This window comes from Fusarium venenatum (genome assembly GCF_020744135.1).
Source record: "Fusarium venenatum strain MPI-CAGE-CH-0201 chromosome Unknown EDB82scaffold_2, whole genome shotgun sequence".
NCBI lineage: Eukaryota > Fungi > Ascomycota > Sordariomycetes > Hypocreales > Nectriaceae > Fusarium > Fusarium venenatum.
In genome coordinates, this window is record NW_027072130.1 from 6400210 (window position 1) to 6426064 (window position 25855).

Consider the following 25855-nt stretch of genomic DNA (forward strand, 5'->3'; position numbering starts at 1 on the left):
CTTGTATTGAACTGGCCATATCCCTCTTAAGAGGAATGAACGAGACCAGCCAGCCATTCCAGTGCGTGTAACTAAGTTCGTTTGTAGTATAGGTCACACTTCCTCCCTTGCCTTCATCATAAGTCTCCTGTGTGGAAAGATTCATTGTTTTCCACCTTTCTGAATGCAGTCGGTCTAAAAATCCCCTCTAATGAAATTACAACCTTACTATCCCATTACTTTTATATCTAAGTTTTCCCACAAATACCTATATAGGTTGCGCTTCCGGCCTTACCAAGAGGTATGAATCCGCATCGTGTAAAAATCTTCTAAAGGAAGGTCCTACAGACCAGCATCCTAGTGTCCAAACATGCTGCTGTTAGATAGTCAGTATCACTATTCGCGACTAGAAATGAATATGGTTACCTTTGCTAGATCCACAAGATCTACATCCCCAGAGACAGGATTTCTATGCAACGCCTGTTCGAGGGGATAAGGCCAGTCACACTTGATGAACAACGACATATCTGCGAGCCATTCCATACGTTCTTGAAGCTGCGGTACTTGCACAACGAGGTCACGGAATCCTGGCCAGAGTACAAAATCAGCCATGCTGATATGAGGTGTAAACAGCTGATTCGACCTGTCGAACATTAATATGTGTTATCCAAAAGCAAGGCAGGTAGGAGGTGGCTCACGTTGGTCTAATCCATTCCGGCATGGCAGCATATGACTCTGGCGTAGGGTCGACCATCCATCTCATCATATACCAGAACACATTCATGGATGCAAAACATGTGAAATCGTATCCTGAGAATATCAGTTAATCACTTCCCAAACCCCAAAGATGGGCTAATTACCTTGACGCTTAACGCTATGCACCATTCTCGCCGCCCACTGTGACAAAAGACACGATCTATCAAACTCTTGCTGGTCATATAGCGCAGCAATGTTGGGATGATGACCAGCGACTCGATGTACTGGTTCTCCACTCTCCAGAAGGCTGGTAACTCGTTTGTAAATGTCCCCAAACGCATCATCGAGATGTCCCGGGTCTGGTATAGTGTTGAGCGAGGCAGCAGCCCAATCGGGAACAAAGATGTTGCGTATTTGCGCGTCTTGAATGTTCCGAGGGTACCCGTTCGCTCGGATACTACTTGAGAGCGACAGGTTGTTGAAGTGATTCCGAAAGTTTGGTTGGACGTCGAGCGATGGGGATAAAGCTTCTTCGCTATTCGCTTGAAGATTCGACAGGGGCGATATGTAGCTGTCAACGTCCAATACAGCGGTTGACATTGAATGAACCGGCCCTTCATGCATCAGTGGAGGCTGTTCGTTGATATGGTGTACTGTCCCGTGTTGACTGTTATGAGGGCTTCGTCCTGGTACATCAGGTGTTGTGAGTAAGAAGTCATCGTGGTTGAACAACGGTTCGAAGAATAGACTTTGTTTCCCTGGCTGGCACGATATCGCACTGGAATTGTTTGCCAGTAGGATTGAGTCAGTCGAGCCTTCTATCTTACTGCGGAATGGTATCGTTGCCTGAGACTGAGACTGGAGAACTCGTGGTGGTTGGAGACTTGGCGAGCCGTCTTTTGCTGGTGGCTAAAGTACGTTATTGGCACTCCGTATCATGACTGGTGGAATAAGTGTCTTACCGTAGGATATATCAGGACGTTTATGGATGTACCTAGATGAGATTGATAAAGGGGTGCTTGTGCCATGGAAGAATACCCGAAACCATTATCTGCTGATCCGGAGCTGGATATACCGAAGGGTTCTACATTAGGTAAAACACCTTCTGTCGAAAAATGCGGGACGGTCGTCTCATGAGGAACTTGTGAGTTTGCCATGGCAGAATCAATGCCTCCGGTGTTGCTTAGTGCTTCTAATATCTCGAACGGTTCCTTGGCATTCTGTAGAAGCTCCAACACAATGCTTCTCATTTGATCCGACCCAGAAGCTACCTGTATCAGAAGCGTCTTGGTAGCCTCCAACTCTGCTTCGAGCTTCTCATTGACACTCTGGAGATTTCTGACTTTTGCATCGCGAACATCCGAGTCGTATATGCATTCTGCACCCCATTTGGTACAGTTTGCACATGAAGGCTTGAGTCCATTGCACTAGATCTAGTGTCAGCCAGTCGACCCTGACCTCGAAGTCAACTTTTGTTACCTTTGATTTTCGCTTACGACACTCCCAACAAGCTGATTTGATTATGCCATTCCTCTTTGACGCAGCTCGATCTTGCGGTCCCTTTCGAGAGGTCCCATACTTCGAAAGGGCGGGTTTGATTGGCCTATATGTCAACATAGATCGACCATATGCTAGCCACTTGGCTACTGAAGTCGAAAACGCAAGTATTGTCGATACTTCATGACAGGAAATAGTTTGACAGGCATAAAATTATTGCTGATGTTTAAAACAAGAGTAGGCTGCAAGTATGATATGATATCATGGCAGCGCTACTCCTCGCGTCCTCGCGTCCTCACGCATTTATTTTTGTGGCGCATAAGACATGATTGGCCAACATATCAGCCGCAATTTCGTCATAATCACAGAGGGGTTGTGCTTGTTCCGACGGACCTGGAAGCGACAGAATCTTGAGCGAAAAGAGACAAGTGAGAATGTCTCGGTCACAGCAATTCAGCATTGCATTCCTCCACCCCTATGTCTAGGATTGCTTTTTCTTGATAGACTTGCGCTCCATAGCCACAGAGCCAACAATAGTAAGCACGGCCAAAGCCAATGGAATGTACAGGGTCTGTATAACAGCATTCTCATAGCCATTCAGCACACTCTTCAACCTATCTGGTCCAATTGATTCTCTCATTTTTGACAACCCCGCCTTTTGAAGTGCATCAACGTCTGTACCAGGTGAGGTTGATTTAATCTCGTTGGCAAGACGGTCTTGGAACAATGTCGCTGATGCGCAAATCCACAATGCGGAACCCATCCCGGCACCAAAGGTCAAAACTGCTCCACCAAGAGAAACGTCTTCCATGGGAAGAACTGCTTGAAGTGCTATCATTGGACTATTGAGACCAAGACCGACTGCCAGCCCTAAAAAGGACAAAAGGATAACTGCTTTGGTTACCTGTTCCTCAAAGTCTATAGTTGTGAGAAGGCCTGATATGATGGGCGTCAAGACACTCGTGGCCAGCATGAATGCTATGGATCTGGTTAGTTTCTGTTGAGAAGATTGCCCATCAAACTCACGGTAATAGTATCCAAGCCATGTCGTGCCAAGGCCGGAAATAACAAAGGCGATAGACAAGCCGCCTACCATAGGAAGAGCAAGCAACCCAGCTTTCGTAGGTGTATATCCTCGCACTCCCTGGAAGTAGATGGACATGTAGTATTCTGTAACCGCAAGAACCCCCTCGCAACATGCTCCAAACCACATGCCCGCGATGATACTCCTCTGCTTCAGAATTCTCGGGGGCAGCAGGGCCTTGTCACCTTGGTGGTATTGTAGGTACCCGAATGCAGTAAACAGCAGCGCGCAAAAGACAAGAGGCAAGATAATCTGCCAGCTGCCCCAGCCAAACTTGGTGCCTCCCCATTGCAAGGCCATGAGAAGACACGTAACAGCTGGAACAGCAATTAACGTCCCAAGGAAGTCTATCTTCTTAATCTTTTCCTTTAACGTGAGCACGGGTGCGTTCTCTCGATGATGAGAAGACTCATGGACACCGTACCACGTCAAGATCAAGCACAAGACACCAAGGGGAATGTTGACACCAAAGCACGCTCTCCACGAGAAAGCATCGACTAAAACACCGCCAATGGTAGGTGCAGTGATGAGGCCGAGACTTCCAACCCCGCTGAGCAAGCTGTTGACCATTGCTTGTTTAGATAGGGGGAAACATTGCTTTAGAAGCTTGAACAGACCTCCATTGATGGCTCCCCGGCCAAGACCGCTAATTGCACGCCCGAGAATGAAGACTGCGGATGAGGGCGCGAGGGTACAAATTAGAGCACCTATCTCAAAAGTTGCGATGCCGATGAGAAAAACGGCTTTGGTGGAAAATAAAGTGTAGATCTGGCCGAAACTGGGAGGGTCAATTGATGATTGCAACTCGGAATTGTGCACTTACAAGAAGACAAAGGCGCTGAGGGACATGCCACTGTAGGAGCATCAATACAAGTGTAGGATCCAAGACGTTGGGACTTACTATGCAGCGGAATACCATCCGATATCAGCTATAGTCTGAAATTCGTCGGTTATACTTGGTACGGCAACTGCAACAATCGTGATATCCTGTGGGCAGTTGATGAGTCAAGTCAGCGATATTTGTGAGGGCGACGACTTACAAGTCCACTAAGGAACAAAGCGATGGACATTGACAACATGGTTGACCAAAGCTTTGGGCCAGTGGGAAAGACAATATTCTCCTCTTCATTGCCAGGTTCTTCAATTTGCAGTGCTTCAATCGGTCTGGATTCACCGGGTGAATATATATTAGATTGCACTGTTACGGTGTCAATGGGCGTCTGGGTTAATGTTTCGGAAGCCATTGTTGCGTGCTGTAAGAAAAGACTACAAGCTTGATCAACACTTCAAAACAGGTTGGGTGTAAGCCAAGTATTTATCTTGATTCCATCTGACTCTGAATGAAGGCATTGCTGACGGGTTCAATGGCTAAATGGTTGAATTACGTGTTGATGGAGGGGCGCCGAGTGCTATAATTGAAGGAATTAATCAAGTCTTTAGGGGATCTGCCACTAATGGGTCAAGTAATCACATCACGTTGAGTGTGTTCAATGTGGCAGCACGCGTCTGCTGAGGTGGCTACAAAGGTCGACGCAAGCTGTTGATTAGAACCGACTGATGAAAACTGAAACAAGAAAGAGTTGGTCACTGACATTTACAATCATATCTCTGTCTGTTTCCATTACTGCCAATGTAGCCTGCTCGTGTAGACATCCATAAACCCAGGGTGTATCAGAGTGTTTTCTTAGGTACCATGGCGTTGCCCACTGTTACGAACCAGTAAATTACCCCGCAATGGCCGGACATACGCTGACCCGACAGCGCAACCACTGACGCGTTCAGTCAGCTTCAAGGTCAAGAAACGGCAACATCAAGACAAACCAGCGACAACAGTCAACGACAAACTATGGCCTCCGACCGAGAGATTATTGCTCAATCGAAAAGCTTACTCGCTATACTAGAGGACACACAATCTTTTTACGCCTCAACGGGACCTGATGATTGGTAACGAGGTCCTCAAAACGTAGCGCCATCGATGTTCTATCCCTTGAGCTTCTGAAGCTCTGCGCCAACTCCTCCTTCGATTCTTCGACGGCTCACGCGTAGCCACTGCATCGACACTATGATTCCCCAAGAGATACAAAGCCATACAAAGAAGCGATCCGGTTCCTCCTCTGTCGCAGCGCCGTGAGGTACAAGCTCAAACAGAACTGAGGTCCACGGTCGCCATGATCAAGCTCGCAAATACTATTCAACCATCAACACCTGTATAACCCACAGCTTAGAGCAAGGGCGCGACACAGAATGAATTGAGCGTGGAGGGTCCATTGGTCATTCTAAGTTGCTTTGGGATGCAATGTGATCATGCGCGTAGCTGACCCGTTGGCTCGAGACTGAGGTTTGTACGCATTTCGTTCAATTCCCTTGCTATTTACTGATCTTCTTTCCAGCCCGCTCAGTATCCAATCTCCGAGTTGACTGCCCAATACCTGACGAATCTCCTTCTCAGTCTACGCCAGACTAACACGCAACCGACCTCAAACAGCGATCCCCCCCCCCCCCCCACCGACAGCCTAAGCAATAACGATCCGAAGTGCGTTCGGTCAGAACAGCTTTGGAAGATCTGAACGATTAAACAATCCTCTTTGGCATCGAACTCTACAATTCAGCAGTTAGTATCAGCCTTGCCGGTCTCTGCAAGGGCTTGTTCATACTGTCGCATCGAAATCCTTCCTCGACGCTATCGAACGAGACACGAAATACACTGGGTGTGCGAAAGGTAAGAGTAGAAAATATGCTGAAAGCTTCCTCCATCCAGGAGCTATTGGGCCGGAGTTATCACCCACACAAGGCCAACAATGCATCCCGTCGCTATCGCATGTCTATTTGGCCGAGTACACTATCTGAGAGACTTCGTCCCTTGTCAGAACCTTCCCAAACGAAAACATGACATCTGTCATGGTCTTGTCAATGATCTGTTCAATCTGCTCGTCCCGCGTAACTCCAACCTCCCCCAAGCTACATGGCAAGTCAACACTCTTGACCAACCGCGCAACACAGTCTCCAGCCTCGGTCTCGTTCCATCCCAGTGTCTCATTGAAGATCTTGACGATCCTTGCTTGCGCTTCTGGGTTTTTGTCTTTGGTATAGCGTAGCACAGGAGGGAGCATGATACAACTCGTGATGCCGTGCATGACCTTTCCTACGCTGCCCAACTGATGACCGATTGCGTGGCTGGCACCCATGTTGACGCTGTAGATAATAAAACCCATGAGGGCCATTCGACTTCCTGCTTGACACTTGCTGATGCCATGAACGAGCTCTTCTTCACCTTCTTCTCCACGATTGACACCCTCCTTGTACTCAACCAAGCCCTTGGATAAATCGCATAGTGCTTGCTCGCACCACTCTTGTACATCGGGGTACTTTGCACACTCTGGATTGCAAAGTGTCTCGATGCAGTGATCCACGGCACGTATACCAGAGCTCAACCACAGTCTCTCGGGCGCGGTCCTCGCAATCCATGGATCCATCAAGATCAAGTCTGGTGCACCGCCGTCTTTGAGAGAGAAATGCTGCTTCTTACCAACGCTGTTGGTGCAGCTTGCCGTATGGTTCCACTCTCCAGCGGACAAACTCGTAGGTACCAGGATGAGTTTTACTCCTTCTGCTTTCTTCATCTTATCTTGGGGTGCGACGCCTTTTTCTTGGTCGAGAAGAGCCTCCATGTCTTTCTCCTCGAAACCTTGAGGTAGGGTCGCTGACATTAGACGCGCAACTTTGCAGGCGTCAGAATATGAACCGCTACCGACGCAAATAACACATTCTATGTCTTTCCCAGTGATTCTATGGGCAATGTCAATGACATCTTCGTATGGAGAGTGTGAGCCGACACCCTCCTTAGTAGTGATGAGTCTATCACCCAGGGCTTCTTTGAGGTCTTTTATGATGGAGGTATTCTTGGCAAGAGCTTTACTGTGAACGAGAAGAATGCGCTTGGACTTCCATTCTTGAAGAGTTGTGAGAATATCGTCTTTGCTGCGCGAGTTGAAGATTGCGTCGGAACCTGAACGGTGTCCGCCTTCGAGTTGGGGTGTGCGATATGGCTTGAGTGAGCTTGACATGTTAGCAGCTGTCAATGCACAATCAGGATCGGCTTTGGTTGCTGTGAACACTGGATATATCTGATGAGGTCCCGAAGTCAGACAGACACAGTAGTCTCCTCTTATAAGGACTCAATTGACGTTCACTCTGTCTGGGTTCAAGGCTGGTTCGGGTCAAAGTGGGTTCGTGACGTCTGAGCTATGACGCTATGCCGAGTTCCGGACGCCATTCCTATAACTTGGCTGACTGTGTTGAGATTGATCGATAGACGAATTCATTTGTACAAGAGATTAATAGAAGACGATATTATAAAGTGAGGAGAGCTCTGGTTCTGGAGTCAATGATCGTTCTCTCAACCTACCAGGACATCGTCTAAACCTCCCAGCATTCCAAGTAATTTAGACTTGGCCAAGTCCCTATTAGTCTTTCCAATCCTCTCCTTAATATCCCTTCTACTCAATGACAACTCCTCGGCTACTCGTCTCCATGAATATCCATCTTTTGGATCAACTCCCTCTTGCTTCAATTCGAAGCCACCTTCACGAGAACCCTCATCCAAGTACACATCCTGCAATACCCCATTATGCTTCCGCACTTTACCACCGATAATGACAGTCTCAACTTCTCTGACCCCTGCTTGACGAACAATGGCTGTCAAAGGATCGTTTTCGGCTGCACAGCCAATGGAAGGAGATGTCGTGTCGAAGATGACCAGATCCGCCAACTTGCCAACGGCGATAGACCCAATGTCTTTGTCCATATTTATCGCACGAGCTGCCTTGATCGTAGCCAAGTTAAAAGCCTTCTGTATGCTAGCTCGTGGCTTTCTAGGATAGTGTCCTGAAGAGAAGGTCTTAGTGTTCTGCATTGCACGATCGCTTGCTAGAGCCGTTTGCATCTGGTGCATCATGTTGACGGGACCGCAAGAGTGGCAGTCTGCACCGAGACACGTCAGAGGAAGGTCATCTCTGAAGGCTACAGGGTCTGCGCCGGAAGCCATGAATATTTCGGCGTCTGGAGTGGCGACTGTGTATGTCCCGGACGATGTGAGCAGGGATGCTTGTTCAGGTGTCGTTCCATTACCATGTGTAAGAAGAATATCGGGTCCGAGCAAGCCGCAGGCGTTTAGCTGCTCGGGGACCTTGGATTGCCCTTCCGGTAAAGTTAATTACTCAACGCTTGAAGTGCTTTAGGAGCCTGTCTTTGCATACCTTTCGAGATTGGCCAATGTCGGTAGTGGCTTGCAATCAACTTCACTCCCGCCTGCTTAACGTGATACAGAGTCTTGGAGATGACATTTTCGGGTAGGAAATAAGAGTCAAAAAAGAAGCCCAGTTGTACTCGCTGGTCATCTCCGAATGGCGATTTTGCAGCAAGATCATCGATCTGCGGCAGTAGCCAATCGGGCTGGGTAGAACGGTCAAGTTCGAAAGAGGACTCTGTCCACTCTGTGGCACGGAGCGGCATAACTCCATAGCAGAATATAGACCGTATACCCGATGCAATCGTAGCACTCAGAGCGGCTGAGCCATCTTCAGGTTGAGAAGCCATGTGTGCATTATCGACTACGCAAGTTGTCCCAGAATCGAGAGCTTCAGTGCATCCAGCTAGCTGGCCCCAGAATATGTCTCGTGAAGTGAAATTGAAGCTTTGAAGGTTGGCTTGAAGCCTGTTAGGCCCCTCTTCCAGCAGGACATGAAGTCACGTACCTTCAAGCATATAGTCTAGCATAGTGCTGTCCCCAAGCAACCCCTTGAGTTGGCTTTGCCACATATGGTGATGAGCATTGATAAATCCTGGCGAAATTATCTTGCCTTCACAATCGATGACAGAAGCATGTTCAGGTTTGTTGATACCCTTACCAATTTCAGCGATGCGACCATCCGAGATCAGGATGTCGGTATTTCTCAGAACAATAATATTATCTTTCTCGTCATGCTGAAGCACAGTGCCGTTCTTGAGGAGTATTTGGTTACTCATTTTATCTGACTTTGAAGAAAACTACCAAGTGATTCACTCAATGTCCGCTATCTACTTATACCCGTCTTCGTGTTATCGGGATACCTTACGTCAAAGCTCGGGCTCGGTAAATTCATCCACAAGTTCGGTCATTCAACAAGCGGGGACTAACCCCCGTTTGTCTCACCGTTCAGGAAACGGTTCTAAAACGGCATGTGGCTGTGGCTGGGCCGGTTTAACAGTTTGACCATCCGACCCCGTGGAGCAGATAAGATTAGATAACATATCAGATACTTATGGGTCCAATCTAAACGCGTTATCTGTGGCGCGTCTTGTCCCTCTTCATCGAAAACTACCCTAGATCTGTTACTTCTTTAAACCTGGCATCCCAAGAACCAAACCGTAGGAATGCCAACATCATTCTTCGATAGTTGACAATATCATTCATTGCTCTGGTTTTTCGACTTGTATTATTATATGGCGAGACATTTCACCACCGAAAGCTTGCATTCAAATATCAGTTTTGGTGGCAAGCATGTTTACGAAACAGTCAACAACCCTGTTAATACATCAACCTATTCATGCCTGTTCATTACACAGTACAAGCTCGGGCATCACAGCAACGATGAGGCAAAGTGGATGCATTAGCTTCAAGCTCAGACTATTAATTTGATTCCAGGCTAGTGGAGACAGTTCATTGAAGAGAGCAGAAACAACCAATTCACTAACTTGAATTTTCGTGAGCTGAAAGTGATTTTTCCTTGATTATTTTCTCTCACTTTCACGCCAGGATCAATCAACTGTGTCTTCAGTTTCTCGGGTGCCCATCAAACACATCAGCATCGATAGTGGCGACATCTGAAATCTTGATCAAGGCAAAGCCGCCCAAGGTAACCGCATGTGTAAGGGACTAGACAGACCATCGAATGTCAAAAGACAAGCTTGTAAAATTCGTTGTGTATGCAAAAGTTTGGATGGGATCTAAAGTGGCTTGTCGGGCCAAACCGTCCTACAGCCATGATAAAAACGGCTTAGCCACTATTTCTGCAGCCCTCATGAATCGGTTACGCCCGTCTGCACAAGCTATCGCTGCAGTCTTTGCTGGGACTAACGTTAAAGAGTTTGATTTTCGGACCTCACGTGGCCATTAGAAGGAATCGAATCTTCCTGGAAGCATTTTCGCAACCAGACCACAAAGGGGTTAGACCCAGATTTGAGATTACGTTCACGACTACGGGTGACTTGACGAGAATGGGATTTCTTGCAGACGCATTCCGGAGGATTTCCCCAATTCTCTTGTTTCATTTTGCCAAGGCCAGACTGCGTTCCCCTCAGTGAGCTAGGGTATAGTTCTCGCTGCGACAAAGCTCAGGCCAGGCCAGGCCAGGATCAAGGAAGGATTTGTTCCCTTCGTCCTTGGACTGTCAGTCATATTGGATCATCGACCCCTTTATGCTGGCAATTGCGCGATATTAATTAACGCGGTTTGAATGACCGCGTGTTTTGGGTAAAGATTGACCCCAATTGTTGGACCAGTGGCATCATATACGGGCCGGATGCAACAGATCTGTGGCTTTCGAGCCAGTCTAGTGAGTGATGCGTACCCAATCTATCAAGGATGATGAGTGCCAAGATGTACTCCAAAAGTGAGCCAGGGGAGCTATCCTTGATCGTGTGCAGCACATGGCATGCATTCACAGAGTAAAAACCTCATAGAAGCTAGTGGGCAGCAGAAAAAATAGCCTCCTAAGTCTTAGAGTATAAAAATAAGTAGTCTAAGAACCATAGTCTAAGGAACATAAAGTGACCTACTAATTTCGTCTCTTATGCTTCCAGCAGTCAATTTTTCTGATACCCTGAGGAGAAGCTGCTCAACAACAGACTTGCTTTGAAGCTTGATTCACTAGTTGGGGCTATCAACTGTGCAACCATTTCACAAATTACCTCCATCTGGCGTGCAACTTTGGAGCCTGATGGTCCAATGGCATGATGCAAGCACAAAGCAAGAGGTAGCGCGTCGAATCAACAGCTCACCCATCCAGCCTTGTAGCTCGCTCTCGCCCTCAACTAGGGAGATACTGCCGATGCCGGTCAATAGCGTGCCTTGGACCGTGTGTAAAGGCCCGAATAGTTCAAAGCCTTGAGAACCCGTTTTGTCGCTCAACAGCGAATTGAATGTCGCCCCGGAAGATCTACAAAGCGGCGCCTTGACCTGCTAAGCTTATTTAGTGAAGCCATCAACGGCCGTATTGTCGGTCCGACCTGCAACAGCTCTCCACAGAGCCTTTGCCTGATGTAGTCTAAGTTGGGGACATGGTCTCCTTGGCGTCTGACTCCAAGAAGACGACTGGTTGAGCTTGTTCCTCCCCCACTCGTAGCTTGTTTTATGGTTCTTCCCCAGACTGGTCTCGATTCATGGACCCGGGTTAGGCGACGCCGTCAGTGTCACTGGACTGTTGGCCAACAAGATTTTTTTCGCAAGTTGGGGTCGTGGAGCTATGGAGAAGCTTGTTTACTCCGCTAGTAGCTGCTCATCCTCCACACTGACCCGACTCCAACCCCAAGTCTGGAGTCTGGGGATTTTTAGAATGAGGAGTGTTGGGGAAAGTGGATTCGACTCTTGGTTTTAGTGTCGGGGCGATAAAATCTGGGCTTTTTTGGTGTGAAGTCTGGGGTGAGAGATTTGTATAAAGATGTGCTTGCATCACCTCCAAACAATTCTTGTTCATCAGCACTCATCTCCTCATCAATCAATTCAATCTCATCAGCTTTAATCTGATAGATCATTTAGACTTCTTTGTCTTTTTATCTCTATATCACAATGGCTGGTGGTGTTCCTGTTGCGGCGCCTCAATTGGCCGGCGGCTACCTCAAGGGCCGCGCCCTCATCTTCCCCCTCTCCCTCGTCATCTCTCTCTTCTTCCTCTGGGGTTTCTCCTACGGTCTTCTCGATGTCCTCAACAAGCATTTCCAAACTGTTCTCGGCATTAGCCGTCTCGAGTCCACTGGCCTCCAGGTCATGTACTTTGGTGGTGTAAGTGGTTGATCACAGATGTCACCTTGTACAACATGCTAATCATCTCACAGGGTTATTTGCTATTCTCTCCCATTGCCGCCGAGGTTCTTAAGCGACGAGGTTACAAGCAAACCATTCTGATGGGTCTTTCTCTCTACTCTCTTGGTGCCATCCTGTTCTGGCCCGTTGCCAAGTCGGCCGACTCCAATGCCAACGGACGCGCAGTATTCGGCGGCTTCTGCGCGTGTACACTCGTGATTGCTTGCGGCCTGGCCACTCTCGAGACTTCTGCCAACTCTTATGCAGTCGTCATCGGTGACCCAGCAAGTGCCAACGCTCGCCTCCAGTTCTGCCAGTCTTGGAACGGTGTTGCCTCGTTCATTGGTCCCTTGATCGCCTCCAAGTTCTTCTTCACTGGTGAGAACCAGAACAGCCTTACCAATGTCCAGTTTGTCTACCTCGCTGTCGCCTGTGCTGGTGCCGCTGTTGCTGTTCTTTTCTTCTTTGCCAAGCTTCCTGAGATCTCCGAGGCTGTTATCGAGGATGAGGCTGGACACAGCAACGAGGGCTCCATCTGGAAGCAGTACAACATGTGGTTCGCCTTCGGTGCTCAGTTCTGCTACGTTGGTGCCCAGGTTACCATCGCCACCTTCTTCATCAACTACGCTCACGAGAACGGTGGTGTCTCTACTGCCTCTGCCAGCAACATGCTTAGCTACGCTCTCATCACCTTCACCGTTGGCCGCTTCTTTGCCACCGGCTTGGCTGTCTTCCTCCGGGCCGAGTTCATCATGGTCGTCTACTCTTGTATCGCCATCGCCCTCACTGCCTACTGCAGTGCTGGTTCCGGTGCTGCCTCCATTGGTGTTCTGATTGCCATCTTCTTCTTTGAGGCTCCCATGTACCCCACAATCTTCGCCCTCGGTACCGCCAACCTTGGCCGACACACTCGACGTGCTGCTGGTATCCTCGTTATGGGTGTATCAGGCGGAGCTGTATTCCCCCCTATCCAAGGAGCGATTGCTGATGCCAAGGGCACTCGTATCAGCTATATTGTCCCTACTATTGGCCTTGTCTACGTTCTCGGCTACGTCGCTGTGTGCTGGGTCCGTGGCGGCATGAAGATCCTCGTCGAGAAGACTCCCGAGTCTCATGTCGATGAGATCACTGACAACGAGAAGAATGATGTCATTGTTGAGCAGTACGAGAAGAAGGCTAGCGACATGGCTTAGATGATTGAAATGGAACAAACACCACAGGTTTAATTAGAAGCATTTTTAGAGCTTTAACTTTACGATAGAGGGTGCAAAAAACGCACTATGAGATACAGAATATAATGTTTATGATTTCTACATGATTACTTCCTTGTCCCTGTTGCATTTGGTCGAGTGAATTGTTGTTGGACGTGAGGGATATCACGTGCACAATTACGTGGCTATAGCACACCTTACCTGGCTGGTACAAGGGAAGTGAGAGAGCTCAAGATAGACCACAATCGTCCTTCGCAAACTATATAAGTTGTCATTCACTAATTGTCTGAATCTGTATCAATTACCTAGAGTAACTGTAAGATATCACTACTTGCATGTTGTCCAGTACATAAAAACTATTCAGATGAAATCACTATCCAGATACACTGAAAGATTTTGCAATACACTAAGATAAATCTTCTTCTTTACCACTACTATTTTCACTTGTCACTTTTTCTTTTTCTTCTTCTTTTTATCTATTAGATATATCTTGCAATTTTGCAATTTTACAATTAGTAAGTAAAGGAGGTTTACCAGGTTAAAATTCAACATCCTAGTCACACTGTTTTTTAATAAACTGATATTGCGAATATTAGACTACTGCCCTTTAAGTACCAGTTTCTCCTACCAGGTCAAAAGCGTATTCAGTCTCCCTTAGCCAAATTTCCATCTTGGCTTATTTGAAGCTCATATAGCATTTTGCGAATGTTCAGCAAAAGAGCCAGTGCGAATTGAAACATTGCAGAGTGTACACGGTGCCACACAGGCACACACCGCTTCATCTCTGTGGCTGCAGCTAAGAAGTCAACTGATGCATTTTTTGAAGTTACGAAGCCCACATACTGAGATTCTGGAATCTTTTCTTATGGCATTATCCAGGACTTGCGCAGCGACGTGGTTTCAGGCTCCAACTGAGAAGATTGCGAGACCTACATATTGAGATTCTGCAGTTATTTCAGCATATTCCAAGAGACACAATTCCCCGTCAAGTTGATGCCCCATGTTGCACTGTCTTCGAATTGAATCTTGCTCTATGATCTTTAGCAGTTGTTTCAGGTGGTGTCTAAATCCTCAAGAGCTTGCAAGCTGTTATCTGACATCCCGGTGCTAGCATCTGTACTTTTCGCAAAGATCATGCTAATCTGTCGTTTTCACAACGTGTTAGCTTTGAGTACTACCTACTATGTATATTAGCCTGTATTTCGCAAAGATGATAGATTGTGTTTAGTAAATTTCATATAATCTAACCTTTGCTGAGATGACGATGTCATATGGAAGCGCTGCTCTAGTTGTTGAAGAAACGACAATGATATATAGACGCGCTTCTACCCTGCTGGTCGGATCTGTTCGCAAGTATTCTTAATTGTATGAAACTCTCAAATATAATCTTGCTAAATAATTTCTGTATCCAGGCGGTAAAGATAAGTGGTAGAAGAAAGAGAGTGTAAGCAAGGAGTTGAGGTGAATGTAATTCATTGACGTTGAAAAAACCGAGCTTGCCGACGTTTAACCGCCTCAAGGTAAACGCTTGGTGGGTAAAGGAGTCTATACATCTTGACAGCATAAGCTTTCAAAGCCGTCTTCGCAACTTGCCCTGTTGCCATTAATCCTTACTACTTATAAAGCTAATAATACCAGTGACTATTTTTCGCAATTATGTCTTGTTTTTCATCTTCCTTACTCCCTTTTACCCATTAATCACAGTGCTAACCCATGTAAGTAAATGTCTTTAGCAATTATATCTCATTGTTCATTTTCTCCCCTCCGCTCAATACAACACAACCTCATTGCGAACTATGGTGTGATTGCCTTCCCAATCACTCATATTCTCCATCTTCATGTTCGGCTTCATTGTCAGGTGCCAGGAGATCGTTTTGTTCCTCCAACCCCAGGATCTCAAGTGGCTGCATAGTGAATGGCGTTGGAATGCGAACTGGCGTGTTGATCTGTCCAAAAGACATCGTATTGTGAAAGGCGAGCTTGTGATGCGGCCCAGTCGGATACTGCGAAAGTTCGCCGGAAGCCGGTCTCAGATACGGCGGATCAACTCCCCAAAGTTCCAGTGACACGCTTCTCGGGGTATATGTGCAAGGGCGATTCATTTATGAACAGCGTGTACATACCCAGGTATCAGTCCGATTTGGATCTCTCGTGTAGTGGGTTTTCTCAGAAGACTTGAAGTACTTGCAAAAGTCGCATTCGATGATCTTGTCCAAGGTTTGCCATGCAAGATCTACTCCTGAAGCAGATCAGAATTTGTCTTTGATGTCAGGTGGATCGCATCCAACGAGTGTAAAAGCGTTGCCAAATTGCTCTGCTATAAACTTGAAGTTCGCATTCCAAGAGGCTAGTGCTGGAGCAGGCAGAAAACCTTTCGCTTTTCTGGGGACCCAACAACACGTTTGTTGTAGGTGGTAAGCTTTGTTTGCAAATCCACATAAAGCTGCTTCCATACTATATCCCCCCTATAGCGGGTAGCAAAAAAGCTAGCCCCTAAGTCTTAGGGTATAAAAATAAATGGTCTAAGGACTATGGTCTAAGGAGCATAAACGGACCCGCTAATCGCGTCTCTTATGCTTCCAGCAGGTAGTTTTCTGATACTATGAGGCCCTTAGAATTCGAAACTCTTCTCCGCCAAGTATAGTCCATCTGAAGCACGTTGTCATCTTATTCAACAAGTTCGAATATGTAAAACTGATAGATAGCCTTCAAATGCTAAACGCGTAAGTTTTGGACGTGAATGTTTTTAATGTATTCTTTTGTACGAAAATAGTATGAACTAAAGTAAAGGCTAATCGCAATATGTAAAAGGAAGAGGGAAATATTTAAGTCTAAAACAGAAAAGGGGCAAGTGCCTCAAACCATTAACGCACATCTCTACTTGCTCTCCTTCTTGACCTTGACGTCGAAGCGATCGAGGTTCATGACCTTGGTCCAGGCAGCAACGAAGTCCTTAGCAAACTTCTCCTTGGCATCAGCGCTGCCGTAAACTTCAGAAATAGCACGGAGCTCAGCGTGAGATCCAAAGACGAGATCAGCACGCGTGGCAGTCCACTTGGTGGACTTGGTAGCACGGTCAGTGGCAGTCCAGAGCTCACCGCGCTGGTCCTTCTTGGACCACTTGAAAGCAGGGGACAGCAGGTTGACGAAGAAGTCGTTGGTCAGTTGACCCTTCTTCTCAGTCAAAACACCGTTGGGTGAACCGTCAAAGTTGGCGTTGAGAGCGCGAAGACCACCGACAAGGACGGTCATTTCGGGTGGGGTAAGAGTGAGGAGAGCGGCCTTATCGACGAGAATCTCCTCTGCGCGAGCACGAGCAGTTCCGTGTCCGTAGTTGCGGAAGCCATCGGCGAGAGGCTCAAGGTAGTTGAACTGAGTGATATCGGTCTGCTCCTGAGTAGCATCGACACGACCGGGGGTAAAGGGAACCTCGATGTCCTTGAAACCGGCGTCCTTGGCAGCCTTCTCAACAGCGGCAACACCACCGAGAACAATCAGATCGGCAAGAGAAACCTGCTTAGACTCGGACTTGCCGTTGAACTCCTTCTGGACGCTCTTGAGAGCGGACAGGACCTGCTTCAGCTGCTTTGGGTTGTTGCTGGCCCAGCTGACCTGAGGCTCAAGAGCAATGCGAGCACCGTTGGCACCGCCACGCTTGTCGGTTCCACGGAAGGTAGAAGCAGAAGCCCAGGCAGTAGAAACTAACTTGGAAATATCCAGACCCTCGGTCTCGAGAATAGCAGCCTTGAGGCTAGAAACATCCTCGTCGGTGATAACATCTCCCTTTCGCTCAGGGAGGGGATCTTGCCAGATGAACTTCTCCTTGGGGACATCAGGTCCGAGGTATCGAGAAGTGGGTCCGAGATCACGGTGAAGAAGCTTGAACCATGCCTTTGCGAAAGCCTCGTTCATCTCCTCGGGGTTCTTGAGCCAGCGCTTGCAGATCTTGAGGTAAGATTCGTCGTTGATGAGGGCAAGATCAGAGGTGAGCATAGTAGCGCGGCGGAACTTGGTGCTGTCGAATGGGTCAGGGTAGTCGAGTGTACCATTGACAGCCTCCCACTGGTGGGCGCCTGCTGGTGACTCAACTAGAGTCCATTTGTTGCCGAGAAGACTCTCAAGGAAGTGGTTGCTCCACCTGGTATTCGTTAGTGAGAGTGGAGGGGAAGTAGTAGGTGGTGAGACTCACTTGGTAGGGGTCTTGGACCAGATAACTTCGAGACCACTGGTCTGCTGGTTGGGACCGTTGCCCTCACCAACGCTGTTGTGCCATCCGAGACCCATCTCTCCAAGGTCAGCAGCCGCGGGCTCAGGGCCAATATTTTCTGCGCAACAGTTAGTCAACACTCAGTCTGTCTTTGAAGCTCATGACTACTTACTTCCAGGGACAGCACCGTGGGTCTTTCCAAGGGTGTGTCCACCGATGATTAGAGCAGCAGTCTCCTCATCATCCATACCCATACGGCCAAAGGCTTCTCGGATATCCAGGGCCGAAGCCTTGGGGTCAGAGCTACCATCAGGACCTTCAGGGTTGACGTAGATCAAGCCAAAGTGAGTGGCACCAAGAGGCTTCTCGAGCTTGTTGGCGCGCTCGTAGATGTCAGTGCTACCGTTGTAGCGGACATCGTTACCCTTGGGGACGAAAGTGGTCTCGGCACCCCAGTAGATGGACTCGTCGGCTTGCCAGGTATCGGGACGGCCACCGGCGAAACCAAGAGTTGTGAAGTTTGAGCTCTCGAGGGCGATGTTACCAGCGAGGAGCATAAGATCAGCCCAAGAGATCTTGTTGCCGTACTTCTGCTTGATAGGCCCTGGGTTGGTTAGAATGCGAGTTCTCAGACGTAGTAGTAATACATACAGATCAGACGACGGGCTTTGTCAAGGTTCTGGTTATCAGGCCAGCTGTTGAGAGGAGCGAATCGCTGTTGACCCATTCCACCACCACCGCGACCGTCCATGGCACGGTAAGTACCAGCGCTGTGCCAAGCCATACGGATGAAGAGACCACCGTAGTGACCAAAGTCAGCAGGCCACCAGTCCTGAGAATCAGTAAGAAGCTCGTGGATGTCCTTCTTAAGAGCCTCGACTGAAAGTTGTTAGCAACTTGTCCATTAAACTGGTAGTACGGGTACTCACAATCCAAAGACTGGAACGCTTCGGTGTAGTCAAACTCCTCGCCTAGTGGGTTGATCTGGGGCGAAAATTGTCGAAGAACATCGAGTCGTAGCTGGCAAGGCCAGAAGTCCTTGGTTCTTGAACCACCACCAGCTTGGTTACTGGCGACGCGGCATCGTCCAAAGTCTTCGGAGATTTCTCTTGGTGGCAACAAGTTCTGTTGGGTATCACGCTTGGCGGCGAAGGGGCAGTCGCCAGCTACAAGTGGCACAAGGCCAGTAGCCAGCAAGAGAGATTTGGCGTGCATAACGAATAGGTCTCTTGTCTTGTCAGATCTGTATGTATGGTGATACTGACAGAGCGAGTAGATGAGTGGGTAAGTAGACCTGTGTTGTGTGACGAATTTGAGGTGGATTTATGTTTAGTTTTGTAGGCGGCGGGAGTGAAACTAGGCTGTTTGGATCTACAGGGGCTGCAACGACCAAGCCGGTACTGTTAGTGGAATATGGCGTCCTGCAACAAGTCAAATGCTGGGATAAGCCATTACGATCAAGAAAGGTACAAGACAAGTCGCTCACTTTCATGCGGGTAGCTATTTGCGATGGGGCAAAGTCAAAAGCAAGGAGGCTGTTTACAAGGAAATGACAGGGTCAAGGTTGGTGGTGGGCTGTAGCACGTGTGCAAAGCAGAAAGTGCATCCTTTTTGCCAAGTACGCAGCCTTCTCTTCTAAGCACCAACATCAACGTCATGCTGGGGCCTCTGCAGTGTTAGGCTACGAAGCCGGGCTCCCCTTGTGGTGTTTCTTACTCCAAACAGATGGTGATAGGCGGTGACGATACCTTGTCTAGTTGTCTCTTCCGTAGCGGGTGTGGAGACGGAGAAATCAAGTGCTGATTCTGATGGGACCCTGATAAGCGGTACCCTACAAGGCCCAAGTCCAAGTCCAAGCCTTCTTTCTCCAAGCCTGCAGTTAGTACCCCAACTGCCGACAGGGATTTAGGTATGTTTACAGAAGGTCAAATCAGTGGCTAAGTATTACGGCTTCTGCATTACTATTCGTTTACGTGAGATATCAGGCAAAGAAGGTGGTAATTTTAGCCTGATATAAACTTTCGGTCACGGAATCATTCGATTTGAGACTAATTAAGCTTTATTCAAGGGATCTTCATTTAACAAAGTTTGTAAACGGGCGCGTTCTTTGTCGGTTTCTAGACTGGCTCAATAATTTGGGAATCATTCAGTGGACTGCAACGCCAAGTGTGTCTCGTCCATCCCACTAATGTCCCCGAAACCCCCACCGCTTGTGCCCGTAGGTGGTCCAATCGGGCTTTAGTGAAACAGATTAATCAATGTAATGCCGTGGAGGCGGCCCGGAGGAAATGGCCCTAAGCAAGTCCAAATGCCGTGTCACTTTTCCGAGTTGATGTACATCAATCAGTTGGTTTGATCGAATTCATCATCAAGGGACAGTCACTTTGTACAAGTTGGGAAGATACTGTAAAACTGAGACAATGACAATTGTTGCGGTGGCCTCGAATGCTGTGTCACTCCGTATCAAAACGCGGCGCACTTAGCAACCTGTACTCTGCTGTGGATGGATCCTAGCGTCTTTAGGGCTTGAGCATTATCTGACCGCAGTCAATGTCTTGGGTACAGCAGATTAAATGCACAAAAGCCAAGAACAGCCTGTACGAATCAGATTTCAAGTATTGGATGCTGACGTTGACAGCAAGCAACCTCGTGACAAGGGTAAGCTGCTGTCTCTGGTCTTGGCTCGTAGCTGAGCTTATTATTGTAAGCACAGCACAGCACAAAACTGCACTTCGGGGTCAGATGCATGCATGGCCCATTACGCGACCTTGTCTGATCCATCAATTCTCACTCAGTCAACTGGGGCTCATCCTTCTCAACAACAGAGCAAAGTGCATGTTCCTTCGCCGAGACTTTATTTCTAATAATAGCCATGGAAAATACCGACTTCTGCACGCATTCTTGGCTCTGCGATAAATGTCCTCTATCACAATCACACAAAAATGATCTGGTTTGCTCCTCTCTGTTGGCTACTTGGTGAAAGCCAAGCATCAAAGCGCTCAATCAAAACGATTCCATCACCTCGGTTATCCTGCAGCGCTAGAACGGCAACTCTATCGACGATGTCACCGCATAAGACCCCCAACTATTGCCTTTCCTGTCAAGGGTGGCAACAATCATCCGGTCTTGTCTGTCTACCCCTGCGCCGAGAATCTTATCGCTGAACGATATTGCTCGACTAAAACAGAAGCTCTCTAACTCTTCAAGATTGCCCCTCTGCAGGTTCATGGCGCAGTTGATGGCTTCACAAGAGCCGTGGATACCCTGCATGAGTAACCCATCACTTTTCAAGCCACACACAAACACATTTTCTCTCAATCACCGTCCTGTGATTCGCGCGCGTTCGCTCGGTGTCACATAACAACTCTATTTTTAGTGTTATTTTACCCTACTCGGCTCTGGTGTAATGTACCTGCATCTATTAGCAAGCCACTTTATAGGTAGGTGTTACAGTCCATTGTTAAAGAACAATGCGAGCATGCGGCATAGCACGGGAAACCTAATCCCCAAAGGACTAACAGAACTTCCCGAATCATCGGCCTACAGTCTTCTTCCTTCCTAGACTCGCCTGGACACAATTCTGATTTGGAATCAATGCACTGATGATCGTTTATTGCGTGCGGGGTAGGGTAATGAATATCATGCGAAGATTGACAAGAGCGCGCAGGGATGAGGCCTTCGCTTCGGGCCTTCGCCACTCTTCACCTTGGAAGACCTCTTGGCGCTAGGCTTCATCTAGCTAGATAGCTAACGAGGAGAGCTTCGTGGTAAGATCTTTTGTGACAAAGGAAGCATCGGCAATGTGGGATAGTCTTGTTTCTGGGTACGATATAGTTTTGACTAAAGTACCATCGGTGTTGAATGGGATGAGATGGAATGATGGCCAAGAGCAGTCAAGTCAGAACTCTACTGATTTCCAATCATTAGAAATCGAGCAACGAACAGGAGATACCCTACCATTGCCAATACTCATCAGTGACTGGTAATAGTATGGGCAGTATATGCTTTGAGACCGGATATAATTTGACAAGAAATCCGAGATTGTCGATGAATCTATGCCAAGCCAAAGGTTCCAGGCATTTCGTTGTCTAGTGGGTAGTAGTAGAAAAGAATCCCTCAAAGCTATAGGGTACGAAAATAAATAACCTAATATCATGACCTAAACAGCATAAAGTGGCCTGCTAATTTCGTCTCTTATGCTTTAAGTGTTTATTTTTTGTGATTCCCTGAGGGTTGTTGATATCAATGTGGTTATGAACTTGGCAACTGCTCGGTATCGAACGTGCCGTCTTGACAGCTGATAAAAATACTTGCATACTCATCGGTCAAATCTGAGACAAACATGCAGGAAATGACATCGGTCATAATACTTGTTGTGGAAGGCGAGTTCTTGTAGCCATTAAACATTACGTATTCTAATATAGGACTATTGAAACAGAAGGCATATCTGACCCACGTTGTAATCATCTTCAACGTGATATCCTCTGCTCGCAGCCGATTCGACCTAAATAGTTTTTCTTTTCCTGCCCAATCGTCAAACCACTTGTTGTCTGGAAAACACACGATGTGCCTCTTCCACTGGATGAAAAACGCAATGGACATTCAAACTTCTCCGTATCAACCACAACTTGTATAGGTGCCATGATCTCTTGTTCCTCGGCCTCTCCTTCATCGTCGCTGCGCGTGTCCTCTGCATTTCCACCACGGAGAACTCTGACGACCAACTTGATAATCATAACAAGCCAGAAAATCATCAAACCCTCCAAGAATAATAGACCGCTAAGGAAGAGTGACTTGATGGTGTAGTCGTAGCAGATCCGCCCAGAGTCGTATATCAGTGGCTCAAACATGTAAAAATACCCTTGTGGCACAAGTCTAGGACCGTCAATATTTTTTCCTGAGCCAATGTAACACGTTGAACCTGCAATGGCCAAGCTATGGGCGTAGACAGACCAGCAAACCATAACAAATGCAACGTGCCGGCAAAGCACCCAGCTGACAACAAACACACCAAACATGATATCGCACAAGGTTTGAAGTCCCATGTACTTCAGGCACTTGGCCACTGAGAATATCAGATCATTGAGATCCATCAATATCAACACCACATTACCAACGCGGGTGAGGCCGTAACGGTACGAGCTGTACACTAGAGCGATGGTGACAATGTGATGAGAGATCATCTGCCAGTAATCCTTTCGACGTTTCTCAATGTTAACGACGATTATCTGCTGCAGCCAGAAAGCGAGTTGAGCTAGCATATAAGATTTCATAAGGCCTGAGACCTCGCGATTGGGCCAATTCGTCCACATAGCCTTGAGATCCAGCCAATATGGAGATGTAGCATAAATATACTAGGGATAGGATATTAGCAGAAACCCAGTAGATGGAGGTATAAACAAACATACAGTGCCCACAGACCAACATGTGGAATAGTAGATAAATAACCACGCCTGCTCTTTGAACCTCATTGACTTGTCTTTGCCCAAACCCCATGCTGAGGCAATCGGCCCCAGAACGAAGCGCATCGTCCCATCGCGAAGACCAGTTAAGAGAACGATCAGGACTACCACCAAATAATTGTCGCCAAAGCCGACGCCATATTCCCCTGTTTCGGGGTTCAAATAAGATAGCGATGTGAATTTTTCCGTAAAAGCACGCGTGACGGCGTTACATTGGGCAAGCAGTAACGGGGCGAGCAAAGTGAGGCATATGCCTACCAAAGTCAGTATTGTGGGAACGTATGTCGGTGAGGGTAATGACGATGGATATAATTTTACTTACCCATTTGATTATCAATAAGCCATTTCTTCAGCGAGAAGTGGTCTGATCGCTTGTATTTATTTCCGTGATGTCTTGATGAGTGAAGTTTGGTAGCCATGATGAGTATCAGCAATACAGAACATGGAATCCAAGATATTCTGCAGATCGACTGTTATATAAGCCCGAGAATAAAATGGATTTACGTCGGAGATTTAAAACAAATCTCTCCTTTTTTTAGTTTGATGGAAATAGGATCACCATCAGGTTATTGTGGGATGATCTCGCTTGGCATTCCGCGGGAGCCCGCGGCGTTTATCTAATTTGCGAAGGAAGAAAAAAGGGTTGACCACAAAATGAATGCGAAAAAGGATAACGATTGGTATTGAAACCGAAAAATAAACGTGTTCGTGTTCGGGGATCAGTTTAGCATGTCAATCGGTCGATGTTAGTGGTTAGATGAAGTGAGCTTATCTCGTTATGAGATCAGGGTATTTAAACTGCATCACGCTAGGGGCATAGGAGACGAAATTAGTGAGTCAGTTTATGCTACTTAGGCTATGTTTCTTAGGTAATTTATTTTTATACCTTAAGACTTAGGAGGATGTTTCTGCTACCCGCCACTGTGGACTGATCCCAACAGTTTTATATTCACCAACATCGTAAACTAGAATACGATTACGTTCTTGCCGCTGTTTTTGCCCGTCAAATATTCTTGCCTCATTTTCTCAGCATCTTCAATCTTCCACTCCTTGATCTCGACCTGGATATCATGCTTCACAACCAGCTCCAAGAGCTCTTCCAACACAGGGCGATCTGCGAGGAGAGATCCTACCAGCTTTATATCTCGAAAAATAATATTTTGATAAGATAGCGTGATGCCCTTTTCGGGCTGGCCTAGGAGGACCATCGTGCCGTGTTTGCGCGTGAGTTGGGCAGCGAGATCGAATGCTGCGGGTGCGTCTGTCGCAATGACTGTCGCGTCGAGACCTGGATAATCGCTTTTAATAACGTCTGTGATTTTCCTCATGGAAGATTCGGGAGAGTCAGACGCAAGAACGCAAACGTCGGGCTTGAGGGCGTAGGATGAGACGAGATCCAAGGTGTCTTGCTTGGCGTCGATAGCAGCGACTTGATAGCCCTGTATGTACGTTAGACTCAGTTTGCATCCGAAAGAAGTTGTACGTACCATTGCCTTTGCTAATTGGGTTCCGATATGCCCTAAACCACCAATACCGACTATGCCAATCGAACCTCCAGCTGGAACCTTGGCGTTCTTGATTCCTCCGTATATGGTTGCACCTGCGCACATCATGCAGGCTGCAGTGGGAAATTCGAGTGCATCAGGTAGCTTGACTGCGAAACGAGCATCGCTGGAAATAGTTAGCAGGTTCCGCAAGGCCAAGATAGAGCATACTCACGCTACCATGTACTCTGCCCAAGCTCCATCCGCAGTGATTCCCTTCATGAGAGGAGCGTCGCAGTATATGGGCTTTCCAGCCTTGCAGTCCGGGCACTTTCCTGTATTATTTATCAGAACAGCTGTCAATGCTCCCCCAGTACCCATGCTTACCGCAACAGCTGTCAAAGTTGAGACATCCTACACGATCACCTTCCGCAAAACCCTGAACCTCAGAACCAACTTCCACAGCAACGCCAGTTGGTTCGTGGGATCCAATAAATGGTAGCTTTGAGTTGAATTCCCCTCCGAGTGCCATGCAATCAGTGTGACAAAACCCGCCCGCCTTGATTTGAACCAGAAGTTGGTGGGGTTTGGGTTTGGGCTTATCTACTTCTGACACGGAGTAGGGTGCGTTGAACTCTTTGATCTGGATCGCCTTCATCATGAAATTTGTTCAATTAGACTTGTGTGTTGGAGATACGCCAAGAGTGAGACTTGAGGGATGATTTGTAATGTTCTGATGAGTTCATAACGTCATAGAAGATGCTGAATAATGAGACTTCAGATACTCCACTTGCCTAACTGATGTTAGCAGGGTGTCAGAAGTTTTGGTTTCTTGAGGCATAAGAGACGAAAATTGTTAGTTAATTTATGATCTGTAGGTTATACTTATGCTACATATTCTTGTTTATGCCCTAAAGTTCAAATAATTCCTTTTCGAAAACTTACTAGACCAGGAGACACCGCCAACAATCCACAGCTGCCTCGGTGACATCTGGCGACAAATGCACCAACTGGGTTCTTGCCCCAACCTTCGATGGAAGGTTACGCTCGAATCATTTTTGATAAACATGTCAACATATTGGGTGTATAACAAGATTACCAACAAAAATGCAGGACCGAACTTGGAATAGCGAAAAGGCTCGGGAGATTTCTTGGGAGCCATCCGAATGACAGTGTT

At 47.4% G+C, this 25855-nt stretch overlaps 6 protein-coding genes across 6 annotated transcripts; 1 reads left to right on the plus strand and 5 right to left on the minus strand.

Annotated features, from left to right (window-relative positions):
- Positions 1-247: 247 nt before the first annotated feature.
- Positions 248-4500, minus strand: EDB82DRAFT_426896 (major facilitator superfamily domain-containing protein; the record flags this gene model as incomplete). Its single annotated transcript, XM_025735463.2, has 11 exons — positions 248-355; positions 406-622; positions 678-789; positions 840-1584; positions 1638-2102; positions 2155-2278; positions 2739-3158; positions 3195-4034; positions 4080-4109; positions 4158-4243; positions 4297-4500. The coding sequence occupies 11 exons, from the start codon at positions 4498-4500 to the stop codon at positions 248-250; spliced, it is 3351 nt and encodes a 1116-aa protein (XP_025586168.2).
- Positions 4501-6078: 1578 nt separating this feature from the next.
- Positions 6079-9369, minus strand: EDB82DRAFT_575363 (uncharacterized protein; the record flags this gene model as incomplete). The annotated part of the gene is made up of 4 exons (XM_025735467.2): positions 9010-9369; positions 8512-8961; positions 7662-8452; positions 6079-7380 (listed from the first exon to the last, which is right to left on the minus strand). The coding sequence occupies exons 1-4, from the start codon at positions 9278-9280 to the stop codon at positions 6079-6081; spliced, it is 2814 nt and encodes a 937-aa protein (XP_025586171.2). The 5' UTR covers positions 9281-9369.
- A 2711-nt stretch (positions 9370-12080) lies between these two features.
- On the plus strand, positions 12081-13575 carry EDB82DRAFT_556111 (major facilitator superfamily domain-containing protein; the record flags this gene model as incomplete). The annotated part of the gene is made up of 2 exons (XM_025735468.2): positions 12081-12293; positions 12347-13575. 2 exons carry the CDS (start codon positions 12081-12083, stop codon positions 13505-13507), a joined length of 1374 nt encoding a protein of 457 aa, XP_025586172.1. The 3' UTR covers positions 13508-13575.
- Positions 13576-16257: 2682 nt separating this feature from the next.
- On the minus strand, positions 16258-19270 carry EDB82DRAFT_575365 (KatG2 precursor). Its single transcript, XM_025735469.2, has 5 exons — positions 18662-19270; positions 18384-18611; positions 17905-18336; positions 17715-17850; positions 16258-17663 (listed from the first exon to the last, which is right to left on the minus strand). Exons 1-5 carry the CDS (start codon positions 18945-18947, stop codon positions 16403-16405), a joined length of 2343 nt encoding a protein of 780 aa, XP_025586173.1. The 5' UTR covers positions 18948-19270; the 3' UTR covers positions 16258-16402.
- A 2843-nt stretch (positions 19271-22113) lies between these two features.
- EDB82DRAFT_500127 (TLC domain-containing protein) lies at positions 22114-23667 on the minus strand. The gene is made up of 3 exons (XM_025735470.2): positions 23517-23667; positions 23141-23448; positions 22114-23086 (listed from the first exon to the last, which is right to left on the minus strand). The coding sequence occupies exons 1-3, from the start codon at positions 23611-23613 to the stop codon at positions 22202-22204; spliced, it is 1290 nt and encodes a 429-aa protein (XP_025586174.1). The 5' UTR covers positions 23614-23667; the 3' UTR covers positions 22114-22201.
- Positions 23668-24026: 359 nt separating this feature from the next.
- Positions 24027-25405, minus strand: EDB82DRAFT_536791 (chaperonin 10-like protein). The gene is made up of 4 exons (XM_025735471.2): positions 25066-25405; positions 24914-25013; positions 24682-24865; positions 24027-24633 (listed from the first exon to the last, which is right to left on the minus strand). Exons 1-4 carry the CDS (start codon positions 25337-25339, stop codon positions 24160-24162), a joined length of 1032 nt encoding a protein of 343 aa, XP_025586175.2. The 5' UTR covers positions 25340-25405; the 3' UTR covers positions 24027-24159.
- Positions 25406-25855: the final 450 nt, after the last annotated feature.

Bases quoted from the DNA above. Each gene is read 5' to 3' on its own strand.
- EDB82DRAFT_575365 (XM_025735469.2), bottom strand. From the start codon at position 18,947: ATGCACGCCAAATCTCTCTTGCTGGCTACTGGCCTTGTGCCACTTGTA. The intron at 18,612-18,661 runs GTGAGTACCCGT...AACAACTTTCAG, and splicing joins AGCGTTCCAGTCTTTGGATT to TCGAGGCTCTTAAGAAGGAC. The intron at 17,851-17,904 runs GTAAGTAGTCAT...ACTGTTGCGCAG, and splicing joins CCACGGTGCTGTCCCTGGAA to AAAATATTGGCCCTGAGCCC.
- EDB82DRAFT_500127 (XM_025735470.2), bottom strand. From the start codon at position 23,613: ATGGCTACCAAACTTCACTCATCAAGACATCACGGAAATAAATACAAG. The intron at 23,449-23,516 runs GTAAGTAAAATT...TGACTTTGGTAG, and splicing joins GCTTATTGATAATCAAATGG to GCATATGCCTCACTTTGCTC. The intron at 23,087-23,140 runs GTATGTTTGTTT...TCCTATCCCTAG, and splicing joins CATGTTGGTCTGTGGGCACT to TATATTTATGCTACATCTCC.
- EDB82DRAFT_536791 (XM_025735471.2), bottom strand. From the start codon at position 25,339: ATGATGAAGGCGATCCAGATCAAAGAGTTCAACGCACCCTACTCCGTG. The intron at 25,014-25,065 runs GTAAGCATGGGT...TAAATAATACAG, and splicing joins CAACTTTGACAGCTGTTGCG to GAAAGTGCCCGGACTGCAAG. The intron at 24,634-24,681 runs GTACGTACAACT...ACGTACATACAG, and splicing joins CCCAATTAGCAAAGGCAATG to GGCTATCAAGTCGCTGCTAT.